The 18,998-nt window shown below is 42.7% G+C and overlaps 1 protein-coding gene across 1 annotated transcript in view; it reads right to left on the reverse strand.

Moving 5' to 3' along the window:
• Positions 1 to 738: 738 nt before the first annotated feature.
• LOC127186260 (histone acetyltransferase KAT2B-like) overlaps positions 739 to 18,998 on the reverse strand; it is a 37,155-nt gene continuing 18,895 nt past the window's right edge. Inside the window, exons 7-13 of the mRNA XM_051142700.1 lie at positions 14,538 to 14,648; positions 13,820 to 13,963; positions 10,604 to 10,718; positions 8,647 to 8,683; positions 8,379 to 8,442; positions 8,197 to 8,281; positions 739 to 2,806 (exon numbers count right to left, since the gene is read on the reverse strand). Of these exons, the coding sequence (XP_050998657.1) occupies positions 2,613 to 2,806; positions 8,197 to 8,281; positions 8,379 to 8,442; positions 8,647 to 8,683; positions 10,604 to 10,718; positions 13,820 to 13,963; positions 14,538 to 14,648 (750 nt within the window). The 3' untranslated portion in view covers positions 739 to 2,612. The remainder of the gene's footprint in view (positions 2,807 to 8,196; positions 8,282 to 8,378; positions 8,443 to 8,646; positions 8,684 to 10,603; positions 10,719 to 13,819; positions 13,964 to 14,537; positions 14,649 to 18,998) is intronic.

The raw sequence follows: 18,998 nt of genomic DNA on the forward strand, positions 1-18,998 counted from the left end.
CTCCCAAGCACTGAAATTTGATACTGCAGGAAGTGTACAGGCCAAAGCCCTGCTTCTGGCTCAGGAAAACACTGAACACCAAAGCTACTACTGGGTCCTCTCACCCAAACAGTGTATAATTCCTAGAGAGAGTTGTGAGGATGGTAGATGTTTTTAAATCACATGCAACTGCCCTCTCCTCATTTCTCTGACATAAAAAAATACATATATATCATTTTCACTTTACAATTCCTAACATACCACTCCAAGGTGAATGAAATTTTTTTCAATGGTAGTGGGCTAGTAAGTGACAAAAGTCAAAGAATCGTCTTCCTCTTGACAACCCAGAAGACTGGATTTTATTTATTTATTTATTTATTTATTTATTTATTTATTGAGTGTGTGTGTGTGTGTGTGTGTGTGTGTGTGTGTGCTTGCACATGAGCATAGGTGCCTATGGGGAACAGGATGGCATCAGATCTGGAGCTAGAGTTCAGGCAGTTGGTTATGAGGCATCAGATGTGAGTGCTGCCAATCAACCTGTTGTCCTCTGGAAGTGCTCTTAATCCCAAACTGTTTCTCCAGCCCTACATACGGCATTGGTTTGGTTTGGTTTATAAAACTCCTACAACTGCAGCAATTCTTGACATGTTCACAAATGCTTAAGAGCTAAGAACTAAGGGCACAATCAATCATACCAGCTGGCATACTGTCCTATCAGCTTCAAACTGCTAGAGAAATAAAACATAACACCAGATAGAAATTTTCAAAATATAATTTAAAACTATTTTGTACCAGTACAATATATTAATTTTACAAATGTAAAGTTCTTGTTGGCTGTTAAAGCATTTGCAAAAACCACACATTCTACTTCTGCTTCATTGCACAACATCTATAAGAAAATATTAATTTTTAAATTAGAAAACATAAAAATGCTTTCAATATAGAAGAGACCATCTGATTTTTAGAGACAATACTCTATTAAGAATGTCTACCCAGGAAATAACAAACTTTCACAGGATACCAAGCTGGACAGACGCTTCAGCGAAATTGGTACAAAGCTGTTTTAAAACCAGTCTGAGATACTTAATGCAACCTGTATTAATCATTCTTCATTAAAGGTCTAGACACCGCTCAGAGTGTTCCTTATACTTCAAAAAGTTGAGGGATCATCAGGTCAGTGTGATCTTCAGTGAACACTCTGAACACAAAGAATGCCTTCCGTGTCAGAAGCAGCATTCAGTAGCTATGCCAGGAACTCTGCCTTCCAGCACACTACCTCTGCAAGCTGTTTATAATGACTATTAGTGACCCAGTATAATTTATGCTGATAGAAAACATACATTAAATACATTTTTTTAAAACCTCAGCCTTTACAAAAAAAATCAGTTTATAAATTTGCATCATAAAAATTAGTGTCAAGACCATTAAGGTGGCCTTCGTTTAATATGGTTGTAGATTAGTTGGTTTTTCCCAGAGTTGGGATGGCAGGTGTCCCACTTTTCTATGTAGTGTAATTAGGAAATAAATCCAAGCACTAAACTGGAGTCCCAAGACAAATTGGTAAATAAGATTGTACAGTAGATGTTAGTGGGATATAACCCTGGACCAATGAAACAATGTAGGTGTTAAAATACTGGCCTAAACTTTGGTGAGAATTCAGTTCACCCCAGACGCACATAAATGTGGAAGTGCAAACGGGAAATGTTTACATAGATATTGCTGATAAGGTTAAGTGTACCAGAAAACACAAAGAATCCTTCCATACTGGAGCAAGGCCTCTGGGTTCATTTTTAAGTCACATGTCTTAACATTGACTCAGCCTCAAATGTTCTCAAGTTGACACCTTTGTGGCCTGGAAGAAGACCTTTTAGAACTTGGGCCCTGCACAAGCAAATTCAAATATGAGATGGAAACACATCTGCCAAGAATTGTTAAATAGTGGTTGTGCACTCTCAAGTCTGGGATAGGGAGACAGAATGAGCAAAGCCCCAGGCGCTTATAAAAAAGTCCCTTCCTTAGGAGTCAAAGCAGCTGCTGCTGTGGAAGCTGCATTTTTTTTTTTTTTTTCAGAACTGCTCAAAGCACCTCATCTAAATGAGTGTTTTAAAAATATATATTTATAAAAAGTCTACACTGAGACCTCAACATTACATAGTTCACCTTGACAGGCGTATCATGTACACTTTCTTAAAGTCCTTCAGAATAAAATAAACTCTCATGTTCCATTAGAAAAAAAAAAATGGAGACATTCATGGTCAAAATTTTCCCTAGATTCCCCCAAATCTTGGTACTGTGTGCAATTTCCTCGCATCCAGGGTCTGAGGAAGCCTCTGATCATCTACCATGCAAGAGTCAGCCACTGGGCGTGCCAGAGAAAATCTACATGATAGTAGCAAATAGATTAAAATCTATTCCACAAAATAAAAAAAAAAAAAAATTCTATGATTTCCATTTAAATACATCTCTGAAAAGCTAAAAGGAGGTTTTGTTTGTTTTTCAAAAGTGCTAATTATTACAAGTCTCTTCAATACATGATGTACAATTCTTTAAAAAAAAAAAAAAAAGACAAAAACCAAAACCTAAATCACCTGCTTTAGGCACACTGCTGAGGAGTGTCTAAGGAAAAGAAATCACTTGTCAATCAACCCTGCTTCCTTAATTTTACTGAAGAAGAACTTCTCCAGGATGCTGGCACATTTGTAGTACTCGCTCTCGGGAGGGTTGTACTCCTTACAGTTGGTGAACACTCGCTGCAAGTCCGCCATGAATAATTTCTTAGACACATAGTACCTGTTCCTGAGGCGTTCGCTCATGGTTTTCAGATCTGTAAGGAAACGACAACATTAGCGACTGCTGACTACTCCTGTTCAACAGCTGACAAGGCTGAGTTGGGAAGAAGCCTACACTGCTGCTTTGCCTACATTTTTATCTGAAGCTATGCTTAAGAAAAACTCTAGGGATTAAGCAAAACAATTCTTAAGTCTTTATTCTTCTGAGAAGCATTTGTATATAGCACTGCAGTGACACTAACATTAACAGGGCCATTAGTAGTCATCCATTCCCATCTCTTATCCCAGGAGGCTAAGAGACAGTGAAGGACCTATGGGTGCTGACTGGGGCAGGCAGAACACTGGCACAGAGTCTTTGACCACTAAAATTATCAGGCTGAGCTCAGCTTACTAAAATCAGTTGTTCTGGCGTGATACAAATAAAGAAACTAATATCGTATCTGCAAATACATCAATGACCTGCACATAAAATACTAAAAGCAAAGCAAATGAATTTTGTTCCAGGCTCAATCAATGAAGTCAAAATGACCCAACTTTACCAAATAATCTACTTATTTTTATTTTAATTTTATAGATCTCTTGTTTCAATGTATGTCTGTGTGCCACGTGCATACCTGGTGCTCTCTGAAGTCCGAAGAGGGCATGGAACCCCCTAGAACTATAATTAAAGAGGGTTGTAAGCAGCCATGTGGGTGCTGGGAATCAAACCCAGATCCTCTGGAAGAGCATCCAGGGCTCTAAATGCTGAGCCATTTCTCCGGCTTAAATAACCTATTTCCCCTCACTGAAGTTCATATTGCATATTGTTTTTACAGGGGGCCTGAATTTCATTCCCAGTACCTCTGTGGGGCAGTTCTTAATGAGGAAAGAGAAGGAAGGAAGGAATCTAGGCCACCGGGTGAGCCTGTATGTGGACAGTCTCACCTACCACCTCAGATATATTGGCAATATAGTGTTTATCTATGGTGCTTTAGAGAACACTCAGGGAATAATCAAAAGTTAAGTGACAAAAGGAATGGAACAGGAGTTAATCCAGCATCCAGGAAGCGAGAGCAGAAGGACAGTGAATTTGAGGTCTGCCCAGTGACACTACACCTCAAAGTAAAAAGTCAAAACAGAATGTGATACAAGGTTAGGGGCTAGAGAGGTGACTCGGAGGGAAGAGTACTTGCTGCCCTCGCTGAGAACACGGGTTTAGTTCCCAGCATCCACAAGTGGCTCATGACGGTAACTCCCATCTGTGAAGTCCAGTTCCATGGAGCCAATACATCTTCCAAACCCCACAGGTACTACCAGTACATAGCTCACATGCACTCACGCTGGCAAATACTACACACCCAAAATTAAATTTTAAAAAAATCAGATCAGGGTAATCAGAACTCCCAGCACTCACTCAGATCTATCTGCAGAGGCAGATAAGAGCTCTGAATTTAAGGCCAGCCTGGTCTACAATGCACGTTGCAGGACAGCCAGGGCTACACAGAGAAGCCCTATCTTGACAATGATGATGATGAATTAATAAATTTTAACAACAAAAAAAGCCAAGAAGTTTGCTCAAGGCTCTTTTGGGAGAGGGGTGTTTTGTTTTGTTGTTGTTGTTGTTGTTGTTGTTTGAGACAAGGTTTCTTTGTGTGATAGTCCTGGCTGTCCTAGACTCACCTTGTAGGCCAGGATGGCCTCGAACTCACAGCAATCTGCCTGCCTCGGCTTCCCAAGTGCTGTGATTAAAGGCATGTGCTAGCATGCCCGGGCTGGGCTCAAGGCTTTTTTAAGCACTTTTTTGGAATGGGACTGGTAATAAATCTAAAGTGTTTCTAGCAGAAACAAAGCTAGAGTCACAGAAGGCTTCAGCCAAGTACAACTGGTCCCTCCTTTCCACACTTGCTCTTATAAAGGGTTAACAGCCTTCTTCCAGACTTCTTAAGGCTAAAAATACATATGGATGGCTGATGAGATGGGTGCCAGTCCTGGTTGGCCTGAATTTACTGCTCAGAAACCATATGATAGAAGTAGAGAGCCAATTACTTCAAGTCGTCCTTTGACTGCCACACATGTGCAGGGTACTCATAGACACAGATACAAGCATGTACACGGGGGGGGGGGGGGGGGAGTTAAATACGTAAATTTTCTTTTTTAAAGAAAAAAATGTGTAGCCATATCAAATTATTCTATTTTCCTTCCCTCTACCTCCCAACCTGGAAACTCTATGTAAACAGATAAACATGGATAGGAAGCCATACTTGTGGCAGGGTACTCAGACAGTGTCCACTGTCTGTGTCCCCAAGACAAGGCAAGCGCCATCCATATGGGAGACAGTGTTTTAGAACATGAGGAAAAGAGAAAGTGCTTTCAGAAATATTCAAAGGCCACAGGGATAAAGTAAGTGTTGACATAACACCCCTGTCTCATGCCAGGAAAGGATTAGGCATTTTACATCCCAATGGAGAGCAGGGAATATTCCTCCATTCTTACAGAGCACCATTGGCTGTTTCAGTTAATTTTGTCTAGGCACTTCTCAGTTACTAGTGGCCTCACTCAGTAGAATCAGTTTTCTCCTCACTCAGCTGTGCACACAAGTAGTCCCTGAGTGGAGAAGCCCAAAACCTTCTAAAGCGGAAACAAGCAAGCAATGTCCATGAGGCAGGCGGTGACTACAGTCTACTGGTGGAATCTGCTAGTACAGTCAATGCAATGGCGGATGGGTTCTGACAAAGGAAGTTATTAGTTTCCCTAAGCTCAACATATTTCCACCACAATTTCCCAAGGGAGTTAAAACAGGCCAGAGGAGTGTGCTTACAAAAAAGGAGGTTAAAAAGGTCCTCATACACACACACACACACACACACACACGCAGAGAGGGGCCAGATTTTAAAATAATATATTTTTCTAAAAGGAAGGTAAGATGGTCCAAACAACCAGAGTGCAACAATCACTTAAGGTTGGAAAGGGACAAAAAAATGCTAACAGGTTTGAAGCAGAAAACACTGCTTCCCAGATGATGTTTCCAAGCAGAATTCTATACTAGGTCACATCTCTCTTTGGTTTTCTTACATTAAAATATATTGTAGCAAGAAAGGGGGAAATGATACAAATACGAACTTTCACACTCTACCAAATCCGCAATAACCACAGATAATATCTGCATTAAAATGATTGCCATGAAGACACTTGTAAGTAACTCATCACTCAGGAAGCAGCGGGTCCCCCTCTTTCCTCCCCCATTCTAACACTGGGAAGAAATTACAAAGAGAAAGGGTGGGGGGGGGCTGGAGAGATGGATCAGTGGTTAAGAGCACTGGCTGCTCTTCCAGAGGTCCTGAGTTCAATTCCCAGCTACCATATGGTGGCTCACAACCATCTCTACTGGGATCTGATGCCCTTTTCTGCCATGTAGGTATAAATGCAGATAAAGCACCCAACATTAAATAAATAAATAACTCTTTAAAAAAGAGAGAGAGAGAGAGAGAATACAAAAAGGGGACACATCCTCTGCCTTCTGCTTCAGCTACTTGTCACAGCACACTGAAAACCTTATTTAACTTGAGGATTCTCAACTGATCTTTCCTGTTTCCACAGTACAAGTGAAGCACCTATTTTATAGTTTGTGGATTTGGAAAAAGATTAAATAAGAAATATACAGAAGATGGTAAAATGGTTTGACAGACAGAGATGAACCTGACAGCCTGAGTTTCACTCCACAAAGCTGTTATTTCTCCTTCACTTGTGTGCTGTGACACTTGACTACACACACACAACATACACACACACACACCATGTACACACAAAAAATAGTTTTTAAAAGTTTGTTTTTTTAAGTAAATATGCATATGACATCCACAGTATGGGAAAAATTATTTACTAGAGCTTTTCCCTCTGGAAGTGTAGCCAAAAAGATGCTTAATCCCTCATTCTGTTACCTTCAAACTTTCTTTTTAAAAATAGTTTTACGTGGCCAAGCATGGTGGAATATACCCTTAATCCCAGCACTGGAAAGCTGAATCAGATGTATTTTCTCTAAGTTTAAGACCAGTCTGGTCTACATAGTGAGCTCCATGTCAGACAGGGTTACAAAGAGAGATCCTGACTTGAAAGAAAATGGAAGGAAGGAAGGGAGGGAGGGAGGGAGGGAGGGAGGGAGGGAGGGAGGGGAAAAAATAACCTTTATGCATATGGTGTGGTGCTTTGACTAAGAATGGCTTTCATTGGATTATATACTTGACTGCTCAGTCACTTGGAGTGGCGCTATTTGAAAGGATAGAAGGATTAGGAGATGTGGCCTTGTTGGAAGAAGAATCTCGTTGGGTGGCCTTTGAGGTTCTAAAGGCCCAGTCTTTCCCTGTGCCTGTGAATCCAGGTGTGGTGCTCTGCTTCTGCTCTAACGCCTGCCTGCATGTCACCTTGCTCGCTCCCACCATGATGATAATGGAGGGAATCTAACCCCTGCCTGCATGTCACCATGCTCGCTCCCACCATGACGATAATGGAGGGAATCTAACCCCTGCCTGCATGTCACCATGCTCGCTCCACCATGACGATAATGGAGGGAATCTAACCCCTGCCTGCATGTCACCATGCTCGCTCCCACCATGACGATAATGGAGGGAATCTAACCCCTGCCTGCATGTCACCATGCTCGCTCCCACCATGACGATAATGGAGGGAATCTAACCCCTGCCTGAATGTCACCATGCTCCACCATGACGATAATGGAGGGAATCTAACCCCTGCCTGCATGTCACCATGCTCCACCATGACCACAATGGACGGACTCTACTCTAACCCCTGCCTGAATGTCACCATGCTCCCACCATGACAACAATGGATGAAATCTTGAAACTGTAAGCCAGCCCCAAGTTAAATGTGTTCTTTCTTAAGAATTCCCTTGATCATGGTATCTTTTCACAGCAATAGAACAGTGGCTAAGACATGGGTATTTTGCCTGCACGCATGTCTACGTGCACGCAATGCTTAAGAAAGTCAAAACCCTCCGGGACTGGAGTTTCAAACAGTTGTGAGCTACCACATGGGCTCTGTGAATTGAACGTGATGTTGAGCCATTTCTCCAACCCTCTATCTTGAACATTTCTTAAAAAATAAAAACCACTTTTGGCAGACTCAAGCCATGTACAACGAGAAAGTATAAACCTGGTTTCTTTCCATCTGTAAGCATCCAAATAGCCGGTTTGTAATCCAGAACTGCCTACAGTAAGGTCCCTACCTACACTCCACAACCAGTGTGCTGAAAATGCACAGAATGTCCCTGGCTGACATCCCACTTCCCTGTGTGTCCCAACATCACTATGTGGACCCCACTCATGATACACTCATTACCACAGAGGGCAATGAAGTCCACCTTTGCCAACATCTGTCTCCCACACCACCATCCAGCTCTTTATCTATACTAAGAAAATTGTAATAGCATTACCCATGGGGAACCTTATAACTTCATAATATCCCGGAGCTTCTGTTCTCTTCACTGGTTCCATGAAGGGCCAAGCACTTTGATGGCTCTGGAGTGAAAGAAAATAAATAAGTGAATAAGCAAACAAACAAACCAGGTGTCTCCCATGGAAATGCCAACGTGAGATGAAGGACAAACACACTCACTTTCACCTGCTGCAGGATGTTCTTGAGGGTGCTATAAAGCTGCTCGGGGTCTTTGGGCTCTTTACTTGAAAGAATAGAGAGCAAGGAGGGAGAATTAGTGTTCGTGTTCCGGGCCTTATCGGCACTCAGCTCAGCCTCACAGGTCCCAGCCTCGGAACTGAAGCCCACCAACTGCTGCATACCAGTTACATCGCCTGGCCCTTCTCCTCTACGTGCTGGAAGCGGGGGAAAGCACTTCCATTAACATCCTCTAGCCCAGCTTGCTTACCTTTTCTCTTTTCCACTTGGTTTCCAGCCTGTCTCTCCTATATGTCAACAAAATTAAACACTAAATGAGAACTGCTTTTGGGTCAAGCGAATAGCATACTTAGTACTTATCAGAAGCATCATACATGACAGTCACGTCTTAAGAAATGTCTCATTTGGGGAAACACGCTGAAATTAGTGGCATATACTTTCTTTCTCATACAGCTTACAACATAAAATGTTTTCCCAGACTGGAAGCCACATTGACATATTTTCTTCTCCGATTTGTTAATTTCCTGTGTAGTGCTGAGGACTGAAGCCAACACCTCACGCCACTACTGAGGCGAGGGCTCTAACTCTGAGGTTAGTGTCTGCCAAGGCAAGAATTTCATTCAACTCTTCAAGAGAAAGAAGAAAAGGGAGTGAAGAAATCGCCACTGCTCCGTTTGTAAACGTCAAGTCTAATGTTTTATTAGACACAACAAAGTGCTGCGATTATTTTTATTTCGGAACAATATTCTGCTCCCTGTTTTGTTTGCCCTAGCTCCTGCTTGCAGTGCATATATCTGGGTAACAGAGACATGGTGTCTGGGGAAGCTGCATTTTATTTCTTCCCTTATCCTTAAAAAAGCCACTTTACCTCTTCTTTGGCTTATCTTCCTAAGAAGCAGAGCTACAGAAACTAGGTGGTGTTAGCCCTGTGACATCAACTAATAATCTTTTTTAGGTCCAAATAACTAAACATTTGACAAAAGAGGAAAAAGCAATAATTGGGAAACAAATAAAATAAAAACAGAATAATACCTGGCACCATTAGGCATTCAATAGTAGGGTAACTACTTAGCCATTAACAGCCGCAACACAGAGTGCTCCAGTGGCACAATCAGTTAGCGGGCGGTACTTATAAAACAGTGGCAACACAAGAGAGTGAAATCTGGAGCTCAGCATCAAGGGTGCTGAGACAGGCCAGGCGTGGTGGTGCACGCCTTTAATCCCAGCACTTGAGAGGCAGAGGCAGGTGAATCTCTGTGAGTTAGAGGCCAGCCTGGTCTACAGTGTGACTCCAGGACAGCCAAGGCTACACAGAGTAACCCTGGGGGTGGGGGAGGAGTGCTGAGACAGGGTAGGTGCAATAAAGCAGACATCCTGTCTCTTTCCTGGAGAATTGTAGTTTTGTGTTTCTGGTGGGGATGGGGGGGTGGGGTGGAGTAGGATAACTGAGTCATTATAAGAACTTAGGTTCAAACCAAGTGAGATTGACAAATGATAATTATTAGCTTCTAATCTACAAATCCCACTCACTTTGTATGGTCTAACCCACTACAGTTCATTTTTAGAGAACTAAAAAAAATTCCTAGGAAAGCTACTGTAAAGTAGAAACTTGAAACAACTGGCATGCCCTTTGTCACACTTGGAGAGCAGAGGAAAAGAGAAGTCAGGCAATGGCTTCATGCAGGGCACAGTGGTGCCAAGGCAGGTTGTCCACAGCAGGTCATATGGAGAGCAGAGTAGGCTACGTCCTGTTCTGACCTGCATGGTAATTTATACACCATTTGAAGACCAGTTCCTCCATTTGTAAATATTAAAACCCACAGTTTCCATGCTATTTAATCCATATTCCTGTTGCCAAGCATTGTGGGCAAGTGCCAGGCCCGAATAAATTATGGATATTAACTTTTTTTACAGGTATGCTGTCTGGGTTGAGTTAGGAGGAAAAAGACATGAAAAAGACTTTATTACTGCCCTCCCCACCCCCAGGTAGTGTCTCACTCTAGCCTCGCTTAGCCTGAATCCTCCTAACTTAGTCCCCCAATGCTGGGATTACAGGCGAGCACCCCCACAACCAGCTTGCTGCCCACTTCAAAGACATCAAAATGGACAGGTGAAAGCTTTTTAAATGACTGCACTCTGCAAATCATTTCAAACATATCTCACACGAGCAATGGAAGGTTTTGTTTTTTAAAAGTGTCTATACATACTGATTCCAGGAATGTTTTCTATAGGAATCTGCCGAACTCCATCTTTGAAACATGAAAGTCCCGGGTAGACTTTTCGAATCTGCGCTTGTTTTCTTTCTATCAGCTTTTTAATGATCTGAAAGGCATGGGGTGAAGTGTCTTTAGTCAAAGAAGCCACACCACAAACCAAGGCAAGTCAGACACACTAAGGAGACCGTGCTCCTGATGCTGTTTGTATTTTCATAAGACCAAAGGGAGGGAAGACTGAATACAAAGAAGCAGGTACAATTAGACAGACGTGTTCTAGGACCAGTGACATGAATCAGCAGGTAAGGTGCACACACATCCCACACATATAAAATAAATGTTAAATAGCTCATAAAAGAAGTATTCTTTTATATCACACCCATATAGTAATATTCACACAACCTCTTGCCACTAAGAAATGGACCATCAAAGAGAAGGAAGGCGAGAGGCTGGATAGAGAGGTGAGCAGGGGCCCTCCAGGCCCAGTGTCTTGTAGCTTCACATGTGAACTGAGATGTAAAAAAATCATTCTCTCTGCAGCAGTCTACATTTATATAGATATATGTGTGTGCATGAGTGTATGTGTATATATATATGTATATATATATGCGTATGTATATGTGTGTGTGTGTGTGTATATAAATGCCTTTCTTCCTTACAGTGCTGCAAGGCCCCGGCTATTCTTGAGTCCATCATCTTCTATGTTGGACACTGACCTGGTCTTTCTCTGTGCCGCCCCAGGTCACACAGGTATCCTACACAAAGCTATCTCACACATGGGGTGGTAGAGATCTCACTCTCCACCTTCAGCTGATCCTGATCAAGTATGCATTCAGGGATTGGAAAAGCTCTCAATATATATAGCTAATTCACTGCTGCTATTATTCCGTGAACTTTCCACAAGTGGAGTCTGACATTGTAGAGTATTTCAGATTTTGGGTTTTCTCATTAAAGATGCTCAGTCAGTAAGTCAATGGGAATACTGAAGAAGGGAAGGGGGAAAAAAAAACAACCAGACTCTAAACATTCTGGATAAGAGATACTTAGCCTATCTCTACAAGGAAATAATTATTGTATTATGGTATGATTGCACCTCCCTTTCAATAATCTAGTTCAAAACACTGACTGTAAGCCTATGAGGGCACAACCACAGGTGGAGAATCTTCATCAACACACTCCTCCCCAGAGGCTCCGAGAACGGCACGGGAGAGAGGGCAGGAAGACCGTAAATGCAGCAGACGGGGAGGAATGTTTCAAAAGGATAGCTTCAGGACACTACCTAGCTGATGCACACACACATGAACTCACAGATGCTGCGGCTGTCTGCACACCGAGACCTAAAAATTGCATCATGGAGGAGGTTAAAAACTCCAGATGACCCTTAGATGATAAGCAATGGAACTGATGGCATTAATAGGTTGTCAATGCCTCAATGGATGACCCCATGATTGCATGTACGTGGGCAGCGGTAATTGGACTTAGTGACTTGGCAGGAGCTGGGGGTATTTCTTAAGGTATAAAGTTAGGAGGCATATGGAAGATATATGAAGGTGATGCTGGAGGGAGGAAGGATGTGTGTGAGAAAAAACAAAAAAACAAAAAACTAGGTTAATATTCCAAACACTTGTCCATCCAATGGTATGTGTGAGAAACAACTAGAGACAAAGGAGGAGAGCTAAAAGAGAAAAGGGGGAGCCAAGAGGGAACAGAAGAGGAGTGAGGGAGAAAGCCTTGCCTTGTAAAAAGTGAAATTTTAACTATCTGAAACATCTCTGTCCTTCCAGCTTTCCCCCTACGTAGTAAGAGCAAACAGATCATTCTCGGTGGGGAACCGTAAGACTTCCGGGGGACCCTAAGACTTCCGGGGATGACTCTTAGTGGGTAGTAGAGGGTTACACAATGAGCAACTGACAGCTCGGTGCCGGTTGTCAACTGGTCAGCAGCCACCAAAGCACCAAAGAGCTGCCAAGTCTAGACCTGCTCGTTAGAGCCTAAAGAATAGTGAGGAAAGGCAGCTCTCCAGAAAGCAGGCCAGAGGCACCTCTTGTATTAAGGCATCCTTCCACAGCCCTTTTTTGGAACTCCCATATTGGGCAGACATCTTTGACCGTGCAACAAAAGGTATTTTGATTTTCTAACTTAAAATAAAATGTCTTTTGCTCCTCTGCAGCAGCACATGCCTGGCCTACTTTAAAATACTCAGTGAGTGACTGATGTCACTAGCCATTACATATGCTCGGGCCACATCTAGTAAGCAAAAGGACTGGGATTAAGGATATCAATAGAAAGCAGATGGGTTTAAGGCAGATGCTTTTCTTCAGTAGTTTGTCAGGGAAGAACACAGCAGATTAAGTAACAGAAGTAGTGGGTGAAGCTGATGTCACCCACATCCCAACTCCCAGGTCATGGTCCACACTATTCCAGAGGCCATTAACTTCTTAAACAGTGCTGGTGGATCTCTTTGATGCCATTCTGCCCTTTAAAAGGTATTAAATCCCTGTATACTCATATCTTGAGCCTTCGCTGATATTACTGCTCCTCGTTTGTCAGCATAAGGAATGCCATACCAATACAGATGACAAACCAGCTATTACCTGGAAAGATAAGACTTCAGAGCTCGCAGTGTAAAAGACAGTAACAGACACTAGAACAAATGTCTCTGCATAATAAATAGTTAACTCCAAGTAGGTGGGTCAGACTAACATTGTAGAAGTTCAAAGGCAGCCTGGAACAGAACCTGAAAAAAAATGTCACTTGCCTGAGTGACAGAGAATAGGGTAATGTGAGCCAGAAGGCTGAAGCATCAGCAATGGCCTTTGAGGATTTTGGGGGGGATAAAAAAAAAAAAAAAGATAAGACTGCAAAAGGAAGCTAGGCATGATGGCGCACGCCTGTAATCCTAGCACTCGGGAGGCAGAGGCAGATGGATTGATGTGAGTTTGAGGCCAGCCTGGTCTACAAAGGGAGTTCAGGACACCCAAGGCTACACAGAGAAACCCTGTCTCAAAAAACCAAAAAAGACTGCAAAGGGGCCAGACTGCAAAAGGCCCTAATGAAGATAAGATGTCATGGTACTGAATATGTGTTATATTTTCACAATTTAGTACCCACACGCGCACACACACACAGACATAGGGGTGGGGGAGGGAACCCAGGAAAATGCAGCCCACCCCAAGTCTGGCCTGGGCACAACAGGAGTCGGCATCTCACCTCCTTCTGCTTTTTAATGATGACAGAGAACTCTGTGTATGGGATCTGAGGGTTCAGTTCACATCCCATCAAAGTGGCTCCTTCATAATCCTTGATATAGCCAACATATTTGGTTTTAGGTATTTTGATTTCTTTGGAGAAACCCTGCAAGGAAAATCAGTTCACCCATCAGGATGCTGTCTGTATAATACCGTCCAACTGGCTGCTAAGTGCTGGCTCAAGGCCAAGCCTGGTGCTAAGGATTAAGGGGAGCACTGCTCGGAGCAGCAGCCACCCAGAGAGACCCACAACAAACAAAACCATCACAAAAAAAAAAAAAAAAAAAAAAAAAAAATCAAACAGTGCCAGCAGGAAGCAAAGTTAAATGTAAAAGTGTCTGGTGGTGGTGGTTGGGGGGGGGGGGAGGGCAGGGTACATCCCACTAATCCCAGCAGGAGGAATATAAATTCCAGAGTGAAATGACAACCCAGATCCTAGGACCAGACTCCTCTGCAGACTCTGTCAGAAATGAACATTCTCCAGAAAAATAAATCAATATCCCTTTAATTTTTAATGTTTAAAAGAGCTTCAGATTTAGGGAGAGATCCTGTCTCGTCACAAAGCAATAAGGCAGAAAGATCTCTTGCTTTGGCCATCAAGGGTGCACAAATAGAACACACCCGTGCACACACCCATGCACACACACAGACTGAGGGACCAGGCTTCCTTGAGAACCGACCTGCTTCTTGAAGTAGCCGATGGCATACTCATCTGCATAGGTGAGGAAGTTCAGGATGTCGTGCTTTATGTGGTATTCTTTGAGATGGTTCATCAGGTGTGTTCCATAGCCCTGGGAGAAGCAAAGATACTCAAGAAAAGAAATTCCTGAAAACAGGACAGGAAATGATAACATATAGGAGTTTGTAGCTTTGAAGAGTTTACCAACCAGGGTCTTCCTCGGAGGAACTATCTATCATGGCAACAAGCCTTTCTTGCATGTCTGAATCAATACATTCAAAATCTGTGCTCCAAGACAAAAATGATCACTTGAAAAATACTAGTCGCGACTTTCACACGAACTCTGGTGCCCCATATTTGACCACGTCCCCTGGATGGGGAGGCCTGGTGGCACTCAGAGGAAGGATAGCAGGCTACCAAGAAGAGACTTGATACCCTATGAGCATATACAGGGGGAGGAAGTCCCCTTAAGTCACAGTCATAGGGGAGGGGAGTAAGGGGAAATGGGAGGGAGGGAGGAATGGGAGGATACAAGGGATGAGTTAGCAATGTAGATGTAATATGAATAAATTAATAAAATATATTTTAAAAAGAAAAAGAAAATACTAGTCCCTTGCTCTTTGAAAAGACTCCAAACTTAATCCTAAAATTCCCCCTTGCTGATGCCAGAAGCTTTTCGAGTGAATGCTGATGGTGAGTTTAATCTTGAAAGTATTTGAGAAGCTGAGATGAAAGGAGGCAGGCAGACGAATGGTGTTGGTCCTCATTAGCATATCCCAGGGATGTAACCAGAGCCACGCAGATCTTCACTGGGCACTGTGTGTACTGATCTAAGCATTTACCTGTCCCAGGCACCGACAACCCTTCTAGCAACTGCATCACAGACAGACACGGGACTTCCAGCTTGGTTTATCAGACCAAGAAAAACCTGAGAAACCCAGAATCTGAGTCAGGGAGGAAAAAAAAAAAAAAAGACAGTGGAAACAAAAACTGTGAACAACGTCGAATAAATGAATGGTTTAATATAGGAAAACAGGCCCAGTGTTCTGGTGTGCATCTGTAAAGTTAGCATTCAAAATGCTGAGGTAGGAGGATTTATATTTGGTATATAGTCTTGTGTTATATACCAAAACCCTGTCTTAAAAAAGAAATTAAAAAATGAGAGTTGGTGTAAGGGTTTATACAAATATATGAAATTCTCAAAGAATTAATAAGATCATGTTCTTAAAATTAAAAAAAATTAGTTTAAGTGAAAACTGATAGCCAGGTGGTGTTGGCACATGCCTTTAATCTCAGCACTCAAGAGGCAGAGGCAGGTGGGTCTCTCTGAGTTCAAGTTCAGCCTGGTCTACAGAGTGAGTTCCAGGACAGCCAGGGCTACACAGAGAACCCCTGTCTAGAAAAACAAAAATGATCAACAAACAACAAAACCTGAGTAGTTTAAAGGGGAAAAATGCCAAGTGTTAGCTTTTTTCAATGACATGCAAAGCTCAGGAAAGACTAAGGAATTTAGAGTGAGTGTTTCAGAACCTAAAAAAAAAAAAAAAGAGGAAGGAAGGAGGGAAGGGGAAAAAGCAGGATTCAGGGCATCCAGAGGCCAATATCCTCACACAAGATTGTCTACTGCATGGACACCACTTCCCAGAATCACAGCACAGACCACAGGATCTGACCCTCACTCCTGTTCACCTCTACTTCTCACCTCTCAAACCAAGCAGTATCTTTGTGTGGCATGAGTTGGGGACTCCTTAGCAATATAAGCACTTTTTCAAGACTTTCTCCAATATGCCTTGCTGCTGCTATCAGGTGGGGAGCTCAGTCCAATAAAAGTCTCCCTTTTTTAGGAAGGACGTTTTCCTACATGTACCATAAACCAAGACACTATGAGCCTGAATATGACGTGAATAGAAAAACAAGTAAAACACTCTCTGCCCTGGAAGAATTCATAGAGACATAGGGAAGAGAAAAACAAAAACAAAAAACACAGAACTACAGTATGGACCTGCACTGTTCAATATGACAGCTTACCAGTGCCAATTAGACTGTGCTAGAAGCATAAAATGTCCATCAGCAAAAAATACAAAAATACATTTTATGCTTCCTTTGTGTTGACATGGCAATATGTTGGACATATTGGGTTAAATACAAAGCATAAACATTTAACTCTACTTGTCTCTTTTTCCTTTGCAATATGACTACTAGAACTCTTTATTTATTCATTTATTTATTAGGTCTTTGGGGGACAGGATAGCCTGGAACTCACAGAGAGTCACCTGCCTCTGCCCCCCTCTGATGGCATCAAAGTCATGTGCCACCACACCTGACTTAGAAAAGGAAGCATATTTGAAACTCATATTTCTATTGGCAGCATGGATTCAGAACAATGCACGTGTAACGTGTAAAAGGAGAAGAGTTAGAAAGTATTAAGTCGGGCATTTAAAAAGAGTTTGTCAAGCGGCTGAGATGGCTCAGCAGTTAAGAGCACGGGTTGCTCTTCCAGAGGACCTGTGTTCAATTCCCAATACACACACAGAAGCAGAAAACTCAAGATTGCTTCAGGATGACCAAGAATGAAGAAAGGATGGACACAGACACACACAGACACACAGACACACACACACACAGAGAGACACACGTCGAGGTCTGCATGATCCAATAGAAACCACAGCGTCCTCGCCCCACCCCAGGTTTATCACACCCCAGCAGCTCAGCACGTTTATTATATAGAGTTGAAGACGGACGAAGCTGAGTTGTGCATGCAACTGAACAGGGAACTGGATTCAGCTTGTCTCAGAAGGAGCAGTGTCTGTAGAGGAACAGTCCTCATGTTGTAAATATTAGCCGTAAAATTATTTTCACTGCTACTTCATAACTGCAATTTTGCTACTGTTATGAACCATAATGTAAGTGTCTGTTTTCTGGGGGTCGTAGGTAACCCCTGGGACAGGCTGGTTTGACAACTCCCCCCCCCCCAAGGGGTCATGATCCACAGGTTTAGAACCACTGTATTAAGAGAAGAAAACTAGGGTGGACATTTTCTGCATGTACTATCAAAATTGGCATGAGGACCAGAGGGACGCTTTGCCATCTCTATGAGTCTTGCTCTGGAGGGGTAGAGAGAAGCTTTGACATCTTCCCCTGAATCAAGGTCCCTGCCATGGTGAGTCGTTCCAACAACACACATTCACTCAGGACTTCACACACTCAGGGATTCCTCCACTCCCCACCTATATAAACTATAAAGACTACTGAGAGATACTCTTCCGCCACTGTGCTACCTGAAAGAACCCTCTCTGACCAGCTGAGCTACCTGCAGGCTGGGCAGTGTGCTCCAGATCTCCAGCTTTTAGGGGCTCTCTCCCGTACTGGGGTGGGCCTTGGTAATGCAGCTGTCTTTGAATCCTTTCTGCTCCTAGAAGTAACCCTTCACCCATATTCCTGCCATGCTCTAAAAAATATTCTTCCCCTTGCTATTCCTACCGAGTGGGTAATGTTTGGCCACCTTCCTTCAAGTTTTTAGGAAATTGCATGGGCTGTGCTGTCGCAGGAGAGAGAAACGCCCATCTGGAAGCCGTGAAGCATTTCCCACCAGTGTTAGGGTATCTTCAATTTCTCTCTGGGATCCGTAAAAGTTCCTGTGTCCACCTTAATAAACTCTTCCAAACTAAGTGCTTTGTTTAGCCACCTTTAAAAAAACAAATTACCCCAAATCACAAGCCACTGGTGTGTTTTCCAAGGCACAGTTTCTATGTATTGCTAACAAACCTTTCTTTGAGTGAGGTCCTAAATTCTGAACTTCAGGAGACATCTGGGCATTTCTCACATTGAGGAAGGGAGACAAGAAAGACATCAATGTCTAAAAGGCCTCTTTTCCTAATTCTTGAAAGAACACTAAAGGGCAGTTTCTATCTAATTTCAGTGTTTCCCGTCTACAGACAAATTATAGAGGCCTGCATCTGCAATTTGATTCTGAGTGGTAGAGTCAAAACTAAAATGCTAACTTGTCCCAGAGGCAGAATAAGTAGACCTCTGTGAGTTCTAGGCCAGCCTGGTCTACAAAAAGATTCCATGGCTACTAGCACTACCTAGTGAGACACTGTGTAAAAGAGCAGGCAAAACAAACAAACAAACAAACAAAAAACATGAAGAGCTAGATTGCATGCTTAGAATCGCATAACCCATAGCACTCTGAAAATGAACACAAAAATACCGAGTTTAAGGCCAGCTTGACCTACATAAAGAGTTTCAAGAGAGTATGAGCTGCAGAATGAGACCCTGCTTTAATAAAAAGAGAGAGAGAAGGGTTGGAGAGATGGCTCAGAAGTTAAAAGCACTGGCTGCTCTTCCAGAGGTCCTGAGTTCAAGTCCCAGCAACCACATAGTGGCTCACAGCCATCTATAATGTGATCTGGTGCCCTCTTCTGGCCTGCAGGTGTAAATGCCAGTAGAGCACTCATACATA

Source organism: Acomys russatus, unplaced genomic scaffold, assembly GCF_903995435.1.
Source record: "Acomys russatus unplaced genomic scaffold, mAcoRus1.1, whole genome shotgun sequence".
NCBI lineage: Eukaryota > Metazoa > Chordata > Mammalia > Rodentia > Muridae > Acomys > Acomys russatus.